The sequence below is a fragment of the Condylura cristata genome, unplaced genomic scaffold (genome assembly GCF_000260355.1).
Source record: "Condylura cristata isolate star-nosed mole 26May11 unplaced genomic scaffold, ConCri1.0 scaffold00010, whole genome shotgun sequence".
NCBI lineage: Eukaryota > Metazoa > Chordata > Mammalia > Eulipotyphla > Talpidae > Condylura > Condylura cristata.
The window spans coordinates 40238875-40254922 of NW_004567111.1; the positions used below are offsets into that span (position 1 = coordinate 40238875).

At 37.4% G+C, this 16048-nt stretch overlaps 1 protein-coding gene across 2 annotated transcripts in view; it reads left to right on the plus strand.

The window, feature by feature from the left end:
- Positions 1–16048, plus strand: part of WASF3 (WAS protein family, member 3) — a 68253-nt gene that overhangs the window by 28687 nt on the left and 23518 nt on the right. For both annotated transcript variants that reach the window (XM_012723292.1, XM_012723293.1), the window contains exons 3-4: positions 13913–14047; positions 15891–16044. In XM_012723292.1, coding sequence (XP_012578746.1) covers positions 13913–14047; positions 15891–16044 — 289 coding nt within the window. The remainder of the gene's footprint in view (positions 1–13912; positions 14048–15890; positions 16045–16048) is intronic.

The window sequence follows — 16048 nt, forward strand, 5'->3', positions numbered from 1 at the left end:
GCTGCTATGTCCTTGTTTATTTTCTGTCGCATTGCTCTGACCATTGGTGAGAGTGGGATGTTGAAGTCTCTTACCCCGTATATGTTTTCTCTTGTGTGTTTTCAGAGCCTGAATTGTCTAATGTATTCTGGTACTTCCTTACTTGGTGAGTAGATACTGATGAGTGTTATGTTTTTCTGGTGTACTGTTCCTCTGATGATTATATAGTGTCTACCCATGACTCTTGTCACTTTCTTTAGTTGGAAATCTATTATATCTGATATGACTACCTCTACTGCCTTTTGGGTGCCAATTTCTCATAGAATTGTTCCAACCCTTCATTTTTATTCTGTTTCTTTTTGGAATTTAGGTGTGTTTCCAGGAGGCAGTGGGACGCTGCTACTCTTTGTCTTTTTATTGGTGAGTTTAGACCTTAATGCTCAGGGGAAGTCTCGGTAAGTGGAAGCCTGTTACTGTCATTTGGTTCATAGTTTTGTGTTTCTGTTTAACTCCTTATTCACTATTATGTATTCATTCCTTTGTTGGGTTAGACCCTCAGGCTCCTTTTAATATTACTTGAAGTAGAGAATTAATAGTAGCAAGTGCCCAAAGATTTTGTTCTGTGTGAGAAGGTTCTTATTTTTCAGTTAATAGGAAAGACACCTTTGAAGGATAAAGTATTGTTGGCTAGCATTTTTGTCATGCAGTTTTTTGACTATGTCACTCCATTCTCTTCTTTCCTGTGCTGTTTCCAAAGAGTCTGATGTTAGCCTAATCAGTTTTCCTTTATTAGTTATCTGTTTCTTCCCTTTCATCAGTTTCATTATGTTTCTTTTTTCTTGGATTCTTGGAAGCTTTTCTACTATATTGCAGTTCTCCTTTCATGAAAATAGTTTGGTGTCCTTTTAGTTTTGTATATGTCTATTTTAATTTTATTCTTCAGTTTGTGATGCTTTCTTCAGTTATTTTCTTGAATAACTGTTCAGCTCAGGTCTCTCTCTCTTTTCTCCTTCCTGGGGTTTCTGTGACTATTATATTTCTTTTCCTCATGGTGTCATATAATTCTTGAAGTGGTTCTTCATTCTTTTCCTCTGTCTGAGTGTCTCTCTCTTGCTTGCTTTCTTGGTTCTTTTCATATTTGTGTCTTCAGGATTACCATTTCAATCTTAAATATTGTTTATTCTATTTCTGTAACTTTTTCCAAAGTTTTTCTTCTTCATTGATCTTTCTACATCCTGCATTTCCTTTATTCTTATTTAAAGTTTCATTCTCAATCTTCTGTTTGTTGATTCTCATGGTATATTTTCTCCCTTTTCTGCATTTTTTCTTATATATGATCTTTTTTCTGAGTTTTGTTTGTGCTTTTAAAATTCTTTGATTTTTAAAATTACAGCAATTTTGCAGTTTTCATCTGACAAGAAGAAAAAATCTTCCATGTCAGTGTTGGATCTAGACACTGATTTTTCTTTTTGTGGTGTAATGTTCTCCCAAGAGCTTGCTAAATAGCCATTTGTATTTTTATTTTTCTCCTTTGTTGGCTTTTGGGTATGTTCTGGGCACGGGTCACCCTGGCAGACGGGCTGCTGGAACGGGTGGGTGGATTTCCTGCAGCTTGACCTTTGGGTGAGCCACACTGAAGAGGCTGGTGTACCTCTTAAGAATTACTAATGAAAGCAAAATGTGAGGATGTGTTATATAACTTTACTGTATAATCGTTTCACAAAGTATATATATCAAATCATGCTGTTGTACAATTTTTGTTTGCAAATAAACAGTTATCAATTATACCTCAATAAAATTGGGTAAAAAGGTTATTGGACAATAGAACACTCTCCTCCCCCACATCTTACCAACATTTCACATTTTTCGTGTCTTTAATTTTTCAACAAAGGTAACCCATTAAAAGACAAAAAGCATAGCTTTAAGAGACAGAGTAGATATCAAAACCAGATTCAGATGTGGAAAGGTTGGCTTGATCAGATAGGGAATTTCAAATAATGATAACAATTATTTTAAGGGCACTAATGAGGAAGGCCAAAATCTCTATTTCTCCCTTCAATTCTACTTTTATTCCATAAACTTTGGGGTCCCCTTATTAGGTATATATACACCTAAGAGTTGTTTTTTCTTGATAAACTGACTCTTATCACTAAGTAATGTCCCTATTTGTTTTGTAGTCTGCTTCATTTGATATTAATATAGCTCTGTTATTTTACATAGCTTTTTTTCCCCACTATTTTCTTTAAATCTGTATTCTGCCTTAAAATCAGATCTACTTTAGTTAGTTTTTTTTTTTAATTGAGCTGTGTTTTAAGTGACATTTTTGAAACATTGGTATTTTATATAACTGTCGACGTGGCTAGGTTTAATTCTGATATTTGGGTATTTGTTTTCCATTTATCCTTTCTATTTCTTGCCCCCATTTTCTTCCTTTCCTGCCTTCTTCTAGATAGAAAAACAGTTACCTTAGGATTCCGTATTATCTTCTCTATATATTATTCTAAAGATCCTGAAAATTTAAATATGCAACCTTAATTCAGTATAATGTACTTTACTTACTTTACAAACAATGAAATTACAACAGTATGTATGTATTTCCTCTCTTCCCCTTTAGAGCTGTCATCTATTTAAATTTTACAAAAGTTATGAACTCCACAAAAATTTTGAAGTCTGTAGTCTTTAAAAGAATGCGTGTGTACATATATAGAATTTTATAAATTGCTAAAACATAGGTGTTTTATATATATAATTTTCATGGCCTTTTATGTTTACTCTCCCACCTTTACTCGTTCTAGTGGTCTATATTCCCTTGCACAAATCTAATGTATTTGATAGTATTTCTCTTCAGCATAAAGTGTTTGGTGGTTTTTTTGTTGTTGTTTGTTTTTTGACATTTTCTGAAGTTCAGGTTTGCTGAAAATTAATTGTTTCAGTTTTTGTCTGAAGGAAATGTTTCTGTATCACATTCATCTTTCCCCCAAGAAAACAAATCCACTTTTACTTTATTTGCTTTTCTATTTAACTTGCTTTCTTAACTCCTGGAGCGGTACCACATTACAGAGATTGTGTGTCTAGTGGATTTATTAACAGGATGGCTTTGGGAATTTGGCAGGAACCACACCCCTGCTTTCAGAGGCTCAAGTTACCTGGCCACAGCTTTCTCTGGTTTTATTCGGTTTGTCACCAGGAAGCAATGCATTGTTCTTTGCTTGTACACATAAGCCCATCTCTTACCAAGAGGGAATACAGTTTCATCTCAACATAAACACGTTCAATTTAAGAACTGTAGGCCCACTTTGGCTCCAGAGACGGCTGCTTCTGTTCAGCAAAAATGGCCTTGGACCGTTGCTCTTTATAATACACATTTCCCAAACTGTAGAACATAATATTGTTTTATTGTTCACTTGGAATGTTCACGAAGCTCAGGCAAAATATTGCCTGATGTTACTTACATGTATAGAGAGACCAAACAAAGGGCCAGGTAAAGATAAACTTAAAAACTAACCTTTGAAAACTGACTGTAGAGCTGAAGCATACAGAGAGAGAGGAGAGACAGCATAGAGGGGGAGGAAGCACAGTGGGCTGTGGAGTGGACTGTGGGCAGGGGTGGAGGGGACTACGGCAGTAAGCTCCGCACAGTGACTGCGCCTGGAGTGGGACAGCGTACACTTGCAAGTCCCAACACAGTGTAAACCAACATTACCTTAATTAAAAAAAAAAAAAAAAAGACTTACAAAGAGCATGATGATAATGAGTTAACATAATAATCTTTGTAGTAATTCTCAAATATTGGAAATTCAAGCCAATGTCTTTTAAAATAATCCTTCCAAAGAAGATATCAAAATGGAAATTACTGAAGCTAATTTAACTGCATGGTAATGAACACAAAAAACCCACTATGTTTTTGGTATTTATTTACGTAAGTGCTTATAGGGAAATTTGTGTATTTAAATGCTTATATTAGAAAAGGAGAAAGATTTAAACTCATAAGCACATTTCTCAGATGAGCCCTCACTGTAGCTCAGCAGTCTTGGTATAATTCCTTCGTTAATTAGTTTTCCTGTCCTTCGAGTATCTTTTTCATATCCTTTTTATGCACTTCAGACGTCCTTACTCTGAACGGATGACTTGCTGCTTATTTCTCTGGGAGAATAAAGGTAGTCAGACGCGAGCAAAGCACCCCCTTCGGCCGCGTCCACTCAGTTGTCGCTGTGTAAGTATGTTCTGCTCACCCTTTCAGTGGATGGCTGAGGGCGTTTCTCTCTAAAGGATGGGACTCCATGCTCTCACTTTTCCTCTAGGGCTACATTAACCTTCCCTACATCATCTTTTCTCTCTCTATTTACAACATTCCTGCCAAATACAAATATATTAAGAAATCTCCCAAATGTAGTAAATCTCAGATCATCCTTTCCCTATTGCCACATTTCCTGCTTCACTTCATGTTAAGATTCCAAGAGAAATTCTTTATGTCTTCATACACACACACACGTAACTGTGTATATATACATAGGTATAATTGTGCCTGCACATATATATATGCATATATGTTCTATCTCATTATCTTTTGTCCCACCCACTCCTGAAACTGTGCAGCACTATCAGTAACTTTCAGAGGCTAAATCCAGTGCAAGTCTCAGACCCATTGACCCAGCTGATATCTTCCTCTTGCAGAGACTGACTTTGCTGGACTGAGTCAGCATGCTTCGTTGTTCTTCACGTGCTAGTCTTTGCTATCTGTGATTTATCTTCTCTCCCCTACATGTTCAAGTACTTCAGGACTTGGCCACTAAAACTCTTTGTTGCCTCTTTCCATTCATTTAGTGATGTCTTTTCAGCCAGGGCTTGAAATACCACCTTTATATTTATATATTTATTTAACTGCCAAATTTATATCTTCAATCTTAACCACTCCCCTGGACTTCAGACTTGTGTATGCAACTACCTACTCTTCATCTTCACTTGGATTTCTCATAGGTATCTCAAACTCAACATGTCTAAAATTGAATTTGTGATTTCTTTCCTCTAGCTTTCCTGCTCTCCACCCCCTTCAATCTTAGCAAAAGGAAACTCTTTAACAGTTTCAGTTAATTTTGCCTCTTCTTTGTTTCATAGGAGATGTCATCAAAATAGGTACCAAGCAGCACCTTTGCTGCTGACGTCTGGGGCTGCCACAGCACATTCTCACTGCTCAAAAATAGCCTCATAGCCTCCTGTCTGATCTTCCTGCTTGTATTCCACTTACCCCAACCCCAGAGGGAAGGACATTGATTTTGCTTCTGTTCTCACACACCACGTGTGTTTCCAGCTGAAAGTTCTTCCCCCAAACATGCGATTCTCTGCTGTCCGCTTGTCTCTAGTCTGCCCGAATGTCACCTTGTTGGAGAGACCTTTTCTGACTCCAAAGCACTACCCTCTTGCTGCCACACTCCTCTCTTATTTTCTTCACAACACCTGTCATCGTGTGACATAGAACCTGTTTGTATATTGTCTGTATTGTATTATCTGTGTATAAGCTTTATGATTTACTTTCACTGTGACAATGTTCATTGGTGTGTGGATTCAGGCAGCTGGATAGTGTAGTGCCTGAAATACCAGCATGAAATACTTGCTGAATAAGCCACATTTGCTTCATCAACATATTACTGCAGTTCTTACAAAATGCTTAGAAAGAGTATTATAAAGAAGTATTAAAAAAGTTCACTCTAGTTAACTGGATAACTTTTTACTTACGTCTGAGGTTTCAAATTGTATACCCTGAGCATCAATTATTAAGACATTTCAGAGAATCAGGATGTGTTGTGTGTTTTTTGACTTTCACACAGATTTATAAATGCAACAAAGACAAGAGAAATGAACCAGAATGTACTGTATGCACTGTAGACTTTGGACCATTTTTTCTGTTGTTTTTTTGTATTTCTTTTATATTAATTGATGGAACTTACCGTTTTCTTACAGAGTTGTTCACTTCTGTACAATATCTGATTTCTCCCTGCCAGCACCCTCCCACTGCCACATCACCTGCCCACGGTCACCACAGTCCGTTGTGCACGTCCCTCTTCTGTTCTGACCGCTCTCCCAGCCCCTCCCTGCCTTGTGCTTCAGGTCTGTAGTTGGCCTGCAAGTTTTAGTCTTTTCCTTTTTTTTTAACTTTTCTGTATTTCTTACAATAAGCGTGCATTGCTTTCGTAGTAGAAAAGAACAACCTTTTTCAAAGGAAGGAAACCTTAAGGCCCAATAGTTGTGACTTATTATTTTATGTAATTCAGCAACTGTACTGTATTACAGACACTGTAAAATTTCTTTTTTTTGTAACTGATTCAAAATCCATAAAATGGACAAAAACAATACAAAGAATTCTCAAACGTTTATCCATGTGTTTACCATTATTTTTCTTCAGTTTCTTCTCTTAGCCCCCACCCACCCACCCACCCACCCACTTTTATTTGTTGTTTGTTTGTTTTAACATTTTTTTTTAAGATTTATTTTATTTGTACATACAGAACTGGGGTACAGGCCAGAGGCTCAGGGGCGGCGAGAGGCTTCACCAGAGACAGAGTGGGGAGCAGAACAGGCAGATCAACGAAGTACACTGCTGAGGGGATAGGCGGGTCAGGAGAGGTCTGGCACACCATGTGGTCACCTCTGGGGCAGGCGGGATCTAACTCATGCGGAAGTGGCTTTAGATTCTTAGTGCAGTGCTTTAAACTAGCTGCGCCATGAGGGAGGGCCTGCTTTAACATTTTTAAAGGACAGATTTGTTAAGAAAAGAAAAGAGAGGCACCTGCTGCCACAGGTGGTCGGGGAGCTGCTTCCCTCACCTTCTTGTTACTCTCCTCTCTTTCTCAAAGGTATATGTGCATGCCCACACAGGCATTTAATATCAAATTATTTAAAATTGTGTATGTCTATGAAACTGTTTCCTTTATTTTGGAACCAGTTCTCAGTCTTTGACTTTAAGAACTTAATAGTCTTTGAACCTTTTATTTTGTGGACCATCCTTGGTCTTGATCTTCTGGAATCTCCTCATGAGTGGATTTAGGATACCAGCAGTACCACCTGGGCGAGGACACCTGCCCTCTGCGTGTTGTATCAGGAAGCACATTCTTAGGTTGTCCCATCACCAGCTGCCTTGACTTTGCTGACTTGGTTAATGTGTCCGTTGTAGGTTTCTCTAAAGCTTCCCCCTGCCTCCATGCTGTTAATATCCTAAGGAGACCATGTTGAGACTATATAATACCCTGTTTCTCTCTCACCTCTTCCTGCTCGTCTTAGTATCTATTGATGATTCTTGCCCAAATCATCAATAGATGATGATGGTGGCTTTTGTCATTTCATAGTTTCTTCTGCATTATTAACTGGAATTATTAATTTTCACTTTTTAAAATCTTACTTTCACTCCTACCAATTTGGACTCATGGATTCTTATTCTATGGCTCAGAGCTCATCATCTTTATTATTTATTTTGATGCTCAACCTTTTCCCAGACTTGCTCAGTTGGAGCTTTTTCAGCCTCTGCATTTCCTTTTGATATGTCCCCTCCATTCTTTTAAGTTCTTATTTTAATTTTTTTTTTTTTGAGAAGCACAACAAGGTATTCTAGATCTGTCTTATACTTTTCTACCCTTAGCTCTGGAATTAGTCATTTTTTTTTACAATAAAAAGCTCAAATCTTGAGAAATCAAGATCTAGCTGTTAGGTGTGAGTATTAAGGTGTCTGAAGGTCTTTATTAGGACTGGTTTCTGTTCCACAGAAAGGACTCACAATTGACACTGATTCCAATAAAAATCTTGTAAAAATAGTTGAAAGTCAAATCTTTATGCTTTTGTGTCTTGGAAATATACTTCTCAATCTGATATACTTGACACAAGGTCATAATGGTCCCAATAACTCTATAACTGGATCCTTTGTCAGTAAAGAATGACTAAATTGCACTCACCTCAATGTGGTGTGTAATTCAACTTAGAAATATTTTAGTTTAGCTATTAATGGACTTGTCATTGAAGAGTGAAATTAAGCTTTTAAAAAAAGTTGCTGTTTGTAAAACTGAATACAGTAATTGCAACACTTTATTCTTATTCATTGGAAAATATAGATCCTTCCATCCTCACATTCAGCAGCTGGCAAAAGATTTTAAGTATGCAAGTCTTTAATTTCTCTTTCTTTTTATAAATAGAGAAGTATAATGGATGTATGGTATCAACTGCATTTTGTTTTTTAAAGATTTATTTATTTATGCGTACAGCACTGGGATACAAGCCAGAGGTGCAGGGGCAGTGAGAGGGTTCACCAGAGACAGAGTGGGGAGCAGAACAGGCAGATCAACGAAGTATACTGCTGAGGGGAGCAGCGGGCGGGTCAGGAGAGGTCTGCCATGCCATGTGGTCACCTCCGGGCAGGTGGGGATCGAACTCATGTGGAAGTGGCTTCAGCCTCTCAGTGCAGTGCTTTAACCTGCTGTGCCACCAGGGAGGGCCTCAACTGCATTTTTTAATGGGGAGTAAACACTGAAGGTAGAGGGCACATTATGTATAATTTACCCTTTTATATAGAATTCAGTAAGTGTGGTTCTCAATAACAATTGCTGTGCTTTGAAAATGGTGGTGTAGCTTTTTCAAGAGACTGGTGTCTATTCCCGTGTTCTTGGTGATGCATGCTGCCCCTTAATTTGATTTCTGCATAAGTGAAGGGAAGGATGATTTTTTTTTTTTTAAGTTGCACGGGAATTTTTTTGGAAACTATGAAAGGTTGAGTACAAAATCAAAATGGTTGGTTGCCTTTTGAGTACGTCTTTATTAAAAAAAAAATGACATATTGACTTTTCTGTAAAATATTTGGTACGTGGTGCTTTGTATATCATCCAGGTAAATAGACAGACATTTTCCTAAATGAGTTTCGTAAAACATTAGTTCTTAAAGAAGTTATTAGATGTTTGAAGACCAGTCAGTTTGAAAACTTGGTTTGCTAGATTTTTCTTTTGTAGATTTCTAATACATCTTAGCATATTAAAGATTTTGAGGTGCCTCAAGGTAGGGAAACATGTTTAACCTTTTTAGACCAGCACTTTCCAAGCTTACTTTTAACGGGGAGCCTATGTTGGTTATGTACTTGTTAATAAGAAAACGTTACGTTTTCTTATTTGTTAATAAGAAAACGTTACGTTTTCTTATTAAACCGTGTGTGTGTGTGTGTGTGTGTGTGTGTTCAAGAAGTACAGAGGACTGGTTCAGTTCAGGCAAAGCGGAAATAACAGTCTTAGATCATGTTCTTTAAAAAAGCACTTAAACACAGAATTACAGTTACATGATAAAAACTGTGATTGTTGTGTTCCCACATTTCGTGTTCATAAGGATTTATTTAAGTTAATGCACTTTCATTCATTTTTTTCAAAATCTTTTTGAGCTCCTACTGTAAACCAGACATGCCCTAGAATTTGGGAATTCTACAATGCACAGAACTGAGGAGGAAGTTGTCCTCTCAGGTTGTTATTCTACGGGACAGTGACTAGTAAGAATCAAGATAAGAAAGTACAAAGCTTGTTACATCCTGGTAAATGCTAAGGAGAAAAAGCAGGGGGCAATTAGAAATGGTTGTGGGGGGAGGGATGGTTGTGATTGTAACTTAGTTTAGCTAGGATTGCTAGACAAAGCCTCACTTCAACAGTGACATTTGGACATGAGACTTGAATCAAGTGAGGGAACACACTATGTGAAACTCTGGGACAAAAATCGACCGGACAGAAGGAACAGGGGAATACAAAAGGCTGAGGAGGAGCAGCTCTTGCGGGCAATACCACACTGATAAGCTGGCTGCATAATGCAGGAAGCTGCTGAAGAGGAAGATTCTGGTCTGGCCTTTTTACTGATAGAATAGTCATACAATATCAATTGTAGGAGGAAAAGGGGAAAGGTAGAACTCTCATCTATAATATAAAGGAGTAAGAATCTGCCCTCCAGGTACTTCTCATCTGCTTGATGATTCAGGATTGTAATTGAGAGCCAGTCCTAGTTCCTCAGTTAGGGTTTCAATCTTAAGGTGTTCCACTTATCAGCTTCTGGGGCCCCTTGTCTTCGGTTCCCCGGGGCATTCCTAGACATACCTCACGATGCACACCCAACTGGGATGCACATCATCCCAGGGTGATCCAACTTTCTGCTCTTGATTGATTAGAAAGGCATCTTGTAAGTTTTGGCTCCTAGGACTGACTGGTTACTAAAGGGAAGTTTGACCTTGTATAGGAATGGAGAAGTATAGGTAGCAAAATAATGGCCCAACAGGCCTCGTAGGATTAGCAGACCCACAAGTAGTGATTGACATTTCTGAGGAACAGCAAAGAGACACTGTAGTTAGAGCAGGTGACAGTGGGCCAGGTAAGTAAATGTAGCTTGGTCACATAGCATCTTGTAAGTTGTTCTTATGTGGCCCTTGGCTCCTATTCTGAGGTGTCAAGGCATGGGAAAGAGTTGAAAATGCAGAAGAGTGAGAGGATCTGTGAGACAGTGGAATGGGTTTAGAAATTGCAATAAGTTCATCTGACTGGAGTACTAGCTGCAGAAGTGAAGCACATAGGGCACCCTAAATCCCACCAGTAGCTCAGACTTTATTTTGAGATGATGTAAGCTAAGAAGAATTTAGATAGGAAAGACATAGCCAGATCTTTCTCTTAGAAAGATCACTTGGCAGCAGTGTAATGAATATGCAGGTGGGAAGTAAATTTGAAAAGAAAAGTAGAAAAACAAAGCTGTTGATAGAACTCATTAGAGAAACAAGGAAGGTCTGAGTGAAAGGAGACTGTGAGGCTAGAGGTGTTGTGTGGCCAACAAAGGAAGGCCCTCTGCAGTCACAGACTACTTTCTTCTGCCTTGTTTTTGAATGTTTCATACCTTTCAACACAGGGATGCAGGTTAGGGTCAATGTGAAAATGCACCCATATTAGAACTTGCACAGATTTGAGGTGCTACCTACAGGATATCATCATTAGTTTGAGACACAAGTTTGTTGCTCAGGAAAGAGTTTATGAGGTCACAAGTAAAATTTTACTCTGGAGACCATGTGTAGTTTTATAGTGCTTAAAACAAGTATAATTTATGTGAAGACTATTTTTTGCCTTTTGTGAACTACTTTTATACTGTGTGAGTGGGTCAGAATTTAACTGACTCAAGAGGAGCACATTATAGATGTCGATTTGCTCAACTGAAATCAGTAGTCTGGGATTTCCTTCCCACTTTGGCTGGAGGGGCGGTGTGGCTTTTACTTTACCACTTTTATGTCCTAAGAGAAATTACTCTTTTAGGACAGTTGGACCACTGAAATTTATAAAATTACGCTACCTTGAAATTTCTAAGAAGTGCTTATCTATTGTCGAGCAGTGACCATTTAAGCAACAAAATTTTAATCCATTTCATTATATAATAAACATGAAATAACAAGTGTCTCATAACACAGAATAATTCATTAGAGCTGCTAATTTCCAGCCAAGGAATTTCCAGGAATCAGAGGGTAGAAGCAGGGAATTAGAAGACCCACGTTTTGTGTCATCACTTACCACTAGTCCCTCACCATGAGATTTGGACAGATTTCCTTTCTGATGTTCTGTCTGTTGTGTGGACAAAAAAAGCAACAGTTCTCTCTGTATCCTCTGAGCTCACTCACTGAACGGACTTGGACCAGGATGCCTCGCTGTAGGACTGACTTGCAGTTCTGACAGACATGGTCCTCATTCTCATGGAGTTTATGGTCTCTTGGATTACCACAGAGAATGCAGAAAGTGGATGTGAGAGTGCTATGAAATGTGAAGCACAATGAAAACATTCTGGCGATTCTTGCTCAGTATAGCAGTTATACAAGTAAGCTTCTTCCCAGAAGGTTCACTTCTTACTTGAGTGATAAACTGGTAGAAAATGCAAAGAAAAAGAAGTTGTAGGTCTGCTCACAGGACTTTTACCTACTCTACACAGACAACCCAAAATGGATCACAGACCTAAATGTAAAACAAGCAAACACTTAGAAATTGACATAGGAGAAAACCAACCTAGATGACTATGGGTGTGGCTGTGAGATACAGCACCAGATCTACAACAGTGAAAGAAATAATTGAAAAACTGGGCTTCATTAAAATTACAAACAGCAGCTCTACAATAAGTATGTTAAAAGAATAAGCAGATCACAGACTGGGAGAAAATACTTGTAAAGGACATACTATGTTAAAAAACTGTTTGTTATCCAAAGTATGCAAAGAACTCTTAACATTCAACTATAAAAACCCAGCAACCCAGTTTTAAAATGGGCAAAAGACCTGGATACATCACCAAAGGAGATTTACTGATGTCAAATAAATAAGCACATGAAAAGATCAGCATTGCTCATCATCAAGGAAATGCAAATTAAATAATATAATGATATCATGCACACTCAAAATGGCTAAAATCCTAGATACGGACGCCGCCAGCATATAGAGCAATGAGAACTTTGTGTGTTGTTTGTGGGAATGCAAAATGGCCTAGTGACTTTAGAAGATATTTTTGCAATTTCTTATAAAATTAATTGAGTTCTTAAACTAATTGTGTTCCTTTATATTTACCCCTATCAGTAGAAAACTTACAACTACTCAAAGTTGCACCCTAATGCTTATTCAGAATCACCAAACACTGTAAATAACCAAGTTTTCCTTCGTGAATGGGTAAATAAAGTTGGTACATGTAGACAAACATTAATCCAGGATAGAAACAAGTGAGTTATCAAGTCCTTGAAAGACATGGAAGAATCTGAAGTACGTAGTGAAAGAAGCAAACTGATTCCAGCTTTGACCTTTTGGAAATATTAAAAAAACATTGTTTGCCATGGGTTGAGGGTCAGGGGAGATTGGAATGAAAAGGTGGGACACACAAAATTTTCAGGTCATTGAAGCTATTTTATGTGATAGTGTAATGGCAGACTTACATCATTATACATACAGCAAAATCTGTCTTATATACACCACCAAGAGTGAACCCTAATGTAAACTACAAATTTTGGTTGATAAGAATGTTTCAGTATAATTCATCAGTGATAAGAAATGTACCAATTTGGTGTGGAATCTTAATATAATGTGGGTTGGGGTGGACATGCATGAACGTGGAAGCTCTACTTTTCTACTTGGTATTTTTGTGAGCCTAAAACTGTTCTAAGAAAAGTATTTTTTACAAAATGGTTTGTATGTCAGAAAATATCGTGTACAAAGATGCCTTGCAACCTCAGAATAGGAGTTATTAAATATTTATTAAATAAAGGGACAGTGTTAGCATTTGGAAATTCAACATAAGCTGCTGTTTCCTGTCTTGTTCGTTTGTTTTTCAAAGATGTCATTAATTACACTTTAGCAAAGAGGGAATTCTCAGAAAAGCAGAGGTGAGCCAGACAGAAAAATTAAACTAAAAATTCAAAATATAATGATTTAAAAAAAAAATGCCAGAACCAGAATTGTACACCTGCATTTCAGAACACGATGTGGAAGAATTTAGTGCAGTTGGAGGTGTTAGGCACACAATACAGGATGTCTAAAATCCTAAATTTAGAAACCAACATACGTACTGTGAATTACCTGGGGAAAGAAAGAAAAATTTTATCCTACAGTTCTCCACCACTCCCCCCCCCCATGTTCAATTTAATAGGAAGCAGCTAGTTTGATAGCTCATATAGCAATTATATACAAATCTGATACTTTCTGGGGCATGGGCATTTTAAAATTGTACAACTTTGGGTCAGTTGCAGATACAGATGAATATCCCTAATGAATTTTCAAAAATTCTAAAGACCTCTGACTGTGACACTTTATTTTTATAATCATTTGCACAAAATCCCATGTGTTGACAGTAATCGGCAGTGGTGGGGATGTGTGAAGGCTGCTTCAGCAGTTCCTAACAGATGGCTTTCTCCATTCATTTTCTTCTATAGGCAAACATGCTGAAGACATATTTGGCGAGTTGTTTAATGAGGCTAACAACTTCTACATCAGAGCAAATTCTCTTCAAGACAGAATTGATCGTCTTGCTGTCAAAGTTACCCAGCTGGATTCAACAGTGGAAGAGGGTAGGTAATTGCATGAAAGCAGTGAGCTAGAAGTGATGTTGACAAGATGGTAGTAATTAATTGCAGTTAATTACTGCTTTTTCCTTGGGGTAGTATACTGCTATTTCATCTTGATTTTCCTAGGTGAATAGTGAGGGGGAAAAGCCCATAGCATTGGGTGGGTCAAGAAAAGATTCATATCTTGTCTAACTCATTTACCATATTCTCTTTAAACAGTTTTTACTTATTTTAAAAAAAAAACTATTTGAAATGCAATATTAGAACTCCCAATTTAGGTTTTTGGTACATATTTTGAAAGTACCGATTTTACCTAAAAAATCACAGACTCACTCCAAAAGTGTGTATCAACTAAAAGGGAGGACTTTGCATCCATGGTCTGACAATGGAGGCCTCTACCTACTGCTCTTGTGACAGTGAAACCTGCAGATAATCACAATCCTGTGATTTCATGTCTCAGAAATAGCATGTACTGAGCATGGTTTTAAAACAGGTTAATAAAGGTGTGAGGGGGTGAGAGGATTCGCCAGATACAGAAGGGGGAACAGAATCGGTGGATTTACAGAAATATACTGCTGAGGGGAACAGCCATGAGACAGGAGAGGGCTGCTGCACCTTTTGGTTAGCTCCCTCGGGGGGGGGGGGGGGGGTCAAATTCAGGCCATAGTGGTGATAGTGCTGACACTTGCTTAACCCTTATGCCACCAAGAAGGCCCAATAAATTTGTTTTTAATTCACATAGTACAGATAAGGAATACTTAACATCTTAAATTAGAGATTTAATTTAACCCCTAGGCCACAAGGGATACCCAATATATTTATTTTTAATTGATGTAATCCAGAAAAGGAATATTTAGCACCCTAAATCAATCATTTGTTTTTCATGTTGGTATCAAAAATGACTTTTTAATAATTATTTACCTTCCTTTATGTTTTCTTTTGGATCTTCTAATTGGAATGTTTAGGATAAACCTTACACTGGAAAAGACTAATCTGTAGATTAAATTTCAAGAAATTTTTGCTGAACATATCATATCCTTGAGTTTTTTTGAGATTTTACTTGACTGTTTTTCTGTAGATGTTATTAATAGGAAGGATATTTGACCAAATGAGGAAATCGTTGTCTCTTTTGGTTCTGCCACTTTTTTGCTGGTGATCTGGAAAAGGTCATTTAACATCCCAGATTCTCAGCCTCAGCAATCAAATGGTTTAATGGACCAGTTTGCACGTCAAAAGTTTGTGTCTAAGTCAGATGAGAGGGTAAATGAGATGTAAAGTGTTAGTTATACAAATACAAGAAACCAGTATAGTCAGCTCTAATTTTCTCTCTTTAGTATAATGCTACTTACTTACTAGGACTCTGTAAACTGATAAGCTTTCCCCCCTTTCTTAATGTTAGTATCAGAAAAAGTGCTTTTATAAACATGCATTTTTGCCTATTTTTGCATAATTAATTGTCACATGTATTGTAATTAAACTGGTATTAGCTGTTGAGATTTTTTTTCCTCCCCCAGAATACTCAAATCTTTGTATTTACATGCCTGTTATACTCACAAGTATTTCTATATGGTTTCTGCCAAATGCTACTTAAAAAATGATGCTGTAATATGAAGGTCAGTGAACTAGTTAGATCACTGCAAAAGAATAAAAAATGTGATTTGACTTTATTTCATCTCAGGATATCTGTTTTTTGTGAGAAGGAAGGAATGTACATATTCTTTAAGCATGGTTTTCAATGAACAGATATTCTAGGAGATGTGTGTGATAGTGTGTCAAATGACACTTATTTCTAAACAGTTAAAAGTATTTCCATATAACTCACCTTGGGGAACTTTTCTCTAAATAGTGTCACTACAGGATATCAACATGAAAAAAGCTTTCAAAAGTTCCACAGTTCAAGACCAGCAGGTGGTTTCAAAGAACAGCATTCCTAACCCTGTTGCTGACATCTATAACCAGAGTGACAAACCACCTCCCCTGAATATTCTAACACCATACAGGTAT